Here is a 6,690-nt window from a genome sequence, read left to right as displayed (position 1 = left end):
CATGTTTCAAACACAGTGCCTGTAAAAGGGCCAAGGAAGGCCTCCTTTGACTTATTTTAAGCTAAAATATTTCAGCAGTCGCCTTTATGTCGCAACCATCTATTCTAACAGACTGACTGACCTCATTCTGAGAACGCATGCTGTCAGGCTAAATACATGCACAAATTCTACATGCTGTCAAGTGAGCCCTGGATCGGAAAGATTATTTTAAACTGAACAGAACAAGAGCTTGTGGGAAAATTAATGAATGTTACAGCCTCTTGTGTTTAAAAAACATTGTGTTTTGGTCACCAAAGCAGGCATCTGCTATTCACAGGCACTTTCTCCCAGGATCTTTCTTCAAATGTGAAGTCTTCATTCATAGAGTGGTGCTATCTGATCAAAGAATCAATCCCTTACGGAGTGACAAGAAATCTGAAATCTTAAAAACATTGTTTTTTCTGAAGGGGACTTTTAAGACTCCTTTTATCCTTCAGAGATTTATTAGTGCCAAAAGTTGCCAAGTCTCTGCCCAACAGCACCAGTTCTTTGAACTGCAATTCCTGGGAAGGAAATGTTAGTAATTCAAACTGATAAATGACCCAAACGAGCTGCATAACTCTTCAACTGCTCAGAAAGAATTAGGACCCATTAAAAGGACAACCAGCCACAAGAAAGCACAACAGAAAAACTGTATTCAGAAGACATGAAGCTGTTTAGGAAAGAAATCCTACTTGCTGGATGGATCTGGGCAGAAGAGAAAGCGGGGCAGGAATGGACTAGGCAGACTACTAACAGGTAGAATAACCGCCCCCAAGGTCATGTTGCTCAGTTGTTCTTTTCCTTCCATGTTATAGCAGCCGATCTTTAGTGAACTCAAGCATGAACTTGCTTTGGGATTTGAAAGAACCCACATCTAAACACTTTCACTGAATGAAAGCCTGTCCAAAAACCCTGGATCTCTCTCCCCACTCTCCCAAAAGTCATCAATCTGAGGTCAAATCCAAAAACACTGAGATTCCCTGGAAAGAGACTGATGGATGAAAGTGCTAATTTCAGAGGAAAGATAATAAATCAGACTGGAGTGAGCCTTAGCTTTTCTTGTGGTTCTGTTTATTGTCTGAATCAGCCATATCTTACTTGAATTATTTGTATCAGAGTAAAAGGGGGTGGGGGGAAGGGAAGCTGCCTGATACCTGTGTAGTTTCACTTGCAGCTGTTTCTCCTCGCTGCCTAGCCATTTCTTAAGCAGGTCTCTTCAGAAAGCTCACATACACTATCTAAAATAAATAAAGCTATAAGCATTCTTGAAATGTTGCATATTAGAAATTATGAATCACGGGACAGAAGCCGCTTGTGGCGGGGGGGAGGATTATTTGCTTTTTGAATAGCAATTCCTATGACATCTTTGTATATAGACCTGAAAGAGGCAGAACATTCCCGCGAACTGGCCATGGGCTTGGGAGCCAAAACACAAAACAAAAACCCTAGAACCTTCTGTTCTAATACCTATTCTGGCAGTGGCTCACTGTCTGACCTTGGATAAGGCAGGAAAGTCTAAATTTTTGTGCCAGCTAATTTTGCATGCCTGAGTGTTTAGATCCCCACCTGGAGAGAAGTTGCAATTATTCCAGTAACTGTGGAGCACCCTAGTAACAAATGAAGTCAGTGGAAGTTGTGGGTGCTCAGTGTCTGAAAAAAAAACAGGTTTTGAGCCTGAAATTCATCCATGCTTAAACTAACTTGAATTGAATTACACCCAGGATTAATCTGACCATCACTGGGTGCATCTACAATTATCCCTAGGGTGGCCATTCATCCGGTTCTATAGAGGACAGTCCGGTTTTCTGGTCCTCTGTCCTCTACTGATACAAAACCGGATGCTGTTATGTCCTTTATTCTTCACCTCACCGCTCTGCACCCCTCCCCTCTCGACACCACCGCGGCTGCCTGCAGGGCTCCCCACTTGCTATGGCCACACCCCTACCACCAAGACCACCGCTGCTGCCTGTGGGAGCTCGCCGTGCCCCCCGCCAGCCTCAGGAGGCACACAACGTTCATGGTGGTGGGGATAGTTGCACTCTTTTCTTGAGGTACCTTGATGGCCACTCTAATTACAGCGCATTCAGTGTAGTACCTGTTATTACTGCGTAATCACTGTAATCCCCTTAATCAGCGCTACTGCACGTTAGCACAGATGAACACTTTTTGTGTGGCGCTTAATGTACATTGGACTGAATCATATTGTTAAATTGCTTCTTTTTTATTTTCAACTCCTATTTTTTTTTCAAAGGCAGGCAGCCCTTTTGTCTTGTTTGACAGATGACACCAGTCCCGCAGCTTTAGTGGGACATTAGCCAAGTTCAGTTCTAGAAAACTGAAAGAACCATGTGTATCCACGTGTTCTTCAATCCAGTTGGAAACTGGGTTAAAAGGCTGCAGTGAAAAGGAGTGCGTTGTGGCCCTGGTGAGTTTACTATTGACAAATAAAGGGGTAACTCTCTGCTGTGGCCAGGAGAAAAATCAAAACCAAAGCAAACCAGCCAAAGCCAGAGGGGTCTGGCTGACAAGGAAGGATGATCCAGACGCTCTACTAGTGTTTCTCAGCCAGTGCAACGTATCCCACTGGTGGGACTTGAAGGTCGTGTAGGTGTAGGCCCGACCAAAATAAATCAGTTGTTTGCACTTCAAATGGATGAATCAACAGGTATCTTGAACAGTGCAATTGTGTGAGGTTTTGTTTTTACCACAGTGGAAGCAAGGGTTTTTGACAAGATAGCTGGTGGGACACAAGGCGCGAAAGGTTGAGAACCGCTGCTCTACTGTACTTTTGCCACCTCTTTTGCTGCAGAAAGGGAATTGTAATTGCTGGCAAAGGAAGGCGAGAAAAAAATAAAGGACTTGGACAGGAGGAAGGGAGCACTTAGCTGCCTGCTCCCCCGGGGTCCCCTCGGAATGTGGTGACGTCAGTGAAGCGTAACCGTTTGGCCCCACGCAGAGGCATCGCAGACTCCGGGGACTACAGCCCCCAGGGTGCTTTGCGAAGCCATCCGTCGCGAGGGCCTCGAGGCTGCCCTGGCAACCGCCAAGCTGCTGCTTCCCTAGTTACGCCCCTCCGAGTTCCCGACGGGCAAGGCCGCGCTCCTCTCGCGAGAACTCAATCCACCCCCTCCCCCCGAATCTCGCCAGCCCCTGCCTCTTATACGGTGCGAGTTCACCCCCCGACAACTCTCCCCCACAACTGCTAACCCTGTGCCGGTTCCGGCTCCAATAGGAACTTCAATCCCCCCCCTGCGGCTGGTGAAAGAGTAACTCTCGCGAGACGTCGTGTACTCGCGGGCTTGTTTCCTGGGGAGGGAAGAACTCTCGCGAGCCCTTCACGCGTTAGCTACCCGGGGGCGGGGGGCAGTCTTCTCGCGAGACATCACAACCTTCTTCCCCTCACCCCGGAGGCTAGCTCGGTCCCCGAGAAGGTGAACTCTCGCGAAACTTTCACTCCGCTAACCGGCTGGCGGAAGAAATCCCCCGAGATCCCCTTTGCCGCCATGTCAGGTGCGGGCGAGCGCGAGGGCCTGGCGGCGCTGGACCTGCTGGTGGAATGGGCGTGGCTGGCTCCTCCCGCACCCCTCCCCCCCCGCCCGGCAGTGGCGCTGCGGCTGCTCGACTTCCCCACGCTGCTGGTGCTCCCACCTGACCGAGGCCTCGAGGCCCCGGGGCGGCGTATCCCGTTCGGGCGAGGCAAGGCCTGCGTGCTGCCGCAGCTGCCGGGCCCAGCCCCGCTCCACGCGCTGCTGCTGGCCCTGCCCGCCCAGGGGCCTGGCCCCGCTCGCCTGCTGGGCACTGCCCGCATCCTGCTCGGGCCGGGCACCGGGGGCGCCCGGGGCTGCTTCGCGCTGCGGGGCCTCCGGGGGGAGCGCATGGGGGAGCTAGCATTGGCCTATCAGCTCCGCAGCCTGGGGCAGGAGCCTGCGGCCCTTAGCCCTGCGCTGGGGTCCCCTCATGGAGCTGCCTCAGTGCCCTATGTTTCGCTGCGGGGTAAGGAAGGAGCTGTGGAGCTGGATGAGGAGGCTGGTGATTGCTGTCCCTGGCCGCAGGGTGAGGAAGGAGCTGTGGACCTGGATGAGGAGGCTGGTGATTGCTGTCCCCGGCCACAGGGTGAAAAAGAAGCTGGGGAGCTGGATGAGGAGGCTGGTGATTTCTGCCTCCCACCACAGGGTGAGGAGGGAGCTGCGGAGCTGGACGAAGAGGCTGGCGTCTTCTGCCCACCACCGTTGTACTACAACGCCGATCCCTGGCACACTGCATCTGTCAGGCCCCTCCCAGCCCCGAAGGAGCGGGGGGAAGAGCTAAGGAGCCCCATGGCCTCCAGAGCTGTGCCTGATGCCACCTCACTGGGGAACCCCCTAGTGCCAGACATCACCCTGCAGCTGCCCAGTGCAGCCTGCCAGCTGCGTGAGGCCCTGAGGCAGCTGCCACTGGTCAATGCTCTGCTGGCAGAGCTGTCGCTGCTGGGTGGTGAGCTGGGGCCTGGCACCATTCACCCCCAGTTGGCCTGGCTTTATCGAGAAGCAGGAGCGAACAGAGAGCCCATGCAGCCTTCCCTCGAGAGCAAGTCGCCAGCAGGGAAGGTGAAGAAAAACAGTCCTCAGCCCAGTGCAAATATCAGATCGTCTAGCCCGAGGTTCAGAAGGAGCTGGCAGAGATCTTCCCAGTTGGGTGCTCCTTCTTCCTGGCGGCAGAATTGCAAGGAAGCTGCTCTGGCAAGGCAGGCTGCCTCTGAGAGAAACAGCAGAAGGAAAGAAAACACACCTCCGCCAAGGAAACTTTTTTATGGGCTGACAAACACACTGAGGCTGCGGTTGCAACAAACCAATCCTGATATGCTGGTCATTCATGAAAGGAGAGAGGAGTATAGGAAAAAACAAGCAGAGGCACTGAGGGAGAAGAGGGGGAAGGGCCCTGGAGCCAAAGGAAAAATGTTCAGAAACTCGGCAGAACAACATTTATCTTCCCAGCATCCTGAAAGGGCAGTGGTTTCAAAAAGAAATAGGCTTGATGAAAATATTCGGACTTTAATGCAAAATAACCTTGAAAAAAATTATGAAACCACAGGAAAAGGACACCTTTTTGACCTACAGGAGCATGATCTTGCTAGCAGTTGGAAAAATAGTGATGGAAATGCAAGAGAAGGTGGTTCATCTGAAGAAAATACAGACTCTTCAGTGAAAAGAACCACACTGCAATCCGGTTACAAAGAAAAAGATGTACAAATCCACCTGCCAAGAGCTTTCATGCATCATACTGATGCAAGAGAAAATAAAGTAGATGAAGAAACAACACATATTAGCATAGGCCTGGCCGTGGAGGAGGACTCTGTTGCTTTCGTATTAGGTGATGATCATAAACCAAACCCAAACAGAAGTTTTGAAAGTATCTCTGAATTCAAATATTCAGAGGACTTTGTAACCAGTCTTGAGAACACCATCTATTCGGAAGATTTCACCAATGCTGATTATACTGCAAGAGGGTCAGAAGCTTTTGGCAGTAGCCCAGACCCTGTATTACTAAGTCCAATGCAAACTCACTCAGAAGTGGATTCAGAATCAGAGAAATCAAGAATATCTGGGGAAAGTCTGAGGATGGAGAGCAGGCCAGCTCATGTCCCAGTTCCCTCAACTGCATCACCAGTCCACTCTTTTAAGATACCCTACCATTTAAAAAACAGAAAGAAAAGCAGAGTTGCAGTTGGGAGTTTATCGAGCAACCTTTCTAGTCCTGCAGAGTCATTACATGAGCAGCAGCCTTCCCTACAGTTCAAGGAAGAAGGCAACAAGAGTGACCAAACTCTCAGAGAATCCTTGGCCGTGAAAGATAAACAAGGTCATTCTGATAAGGCCTGCAATGTAGGAAAGGGTCAGACCTCTTCAGAAAAGAGCCAGTCACTAAAGACATCTCAAGTTAGTTCTTACCTGCCATCCAATGTGTATGACTTTGAACTTAGTGCATTGGAAAACAGTACATCAGACGAAGAAGAGAATGATAATTTGGGAACATTAAGTATTACTAATCAATGTAAACACATCAGTGAGCTAGTAGTAAACAAGCTTCCTGGATACACAATGTGATTACCATTAGATGGTCTGCTGGTCAAAATGATGTTAAAACAACGTTTCTGGAAACACTGACAATTTAAAACTACTGTACAGCACTGACATTTTATATGAATATAATAAAATACTGCTTGAGCTCTATAAGAACATTGCAATGAAACGGTGCATATAACGTCAATGTTATGAATCCAATTTAAAAAAAAGCAGCTAAACTATTATTTATTTTTGATTGTAGAAATTAAGATAGAAGCAGTGAGCGTTCCTGGATTATCTAAAAACTTTTTTTCAGGAGAGTATTGTAGCATACAGCTGGTGTGCATACAGAATGTATGTAACTAGTGGTAAAATGTAGCAGTTCATGAACTAGAATTCACCCTCTCCACAAAAATATCTTGTAAGTTTCCGGGAAATAATGTGGGGATCCAAATGGAGCACAACCTGTAATTACTTGTGACAGGCCACAAGCATTAGCAGCCAGAAAGAACCCTTTATCTGGTCTGCGTAGTACAGATAATATTACTTTATCCAGTGGTTCTAGTCATCTGTGAACTGAAGCACTGTTTCTCAACCTTTTCAGGTTAGCAATTCCTTAAAGTCAAAT

General features: G+C 48.8%; 1 protein-coding gene across 1 annotated transcript; it reads left to right on the top strand.

The window, feature by feature from the left end:
* Positions 1 to 3,319: 3,319 nt before the first annotated feature.
* Positions 3,320 to 6,313, top strand: MAP10 (microtubule associated protein 10). The gene has a single exon (XM_019549855.1). It carries the CDS (start codon positions 3,525 to 3,527, stop codon positions 6,102 to 6,104), a length of 2,580 nt encoding a protein of 859 aa, XP_019405400.1. The 5' UTR covers positions 3,320 to 3,524; the 3' UTR covers positions 6,105 to 6,313.
* The last annotated feature ends 377 nt before the right edge of the window (positions 6,314 to 6,690 follow it).

Source organism: Crocodylus porosus, unplaced genomic scaffold (assembly GCF_001723895.1).
Source record: "Crocodylus porosus isolate Cpor-Errol unplaced genomic scaffold, CroPor_comp1, whole genome shotgun sequence".
Lineage (NCBI taxonomy): Eukaryota > Metazoa > Chordata > Crocodylia > Crocodylidae > Crocodylus > Crocodylus porosus.
Note: the sequence above shows the minus strand (reverse complement) of the source record. Positions and strands in the feature narration are given on the sequence as shown.

Excerpts from the sequence above, each read along its gene's own strand:
- MAP10 (XM_019549855.1), top strand. The coding sequence starts at position 3,525 with ATGTCAGGTGCGGGCGAGCGCGAGGGCCTGGCGGCGCTGGACCTGCTG.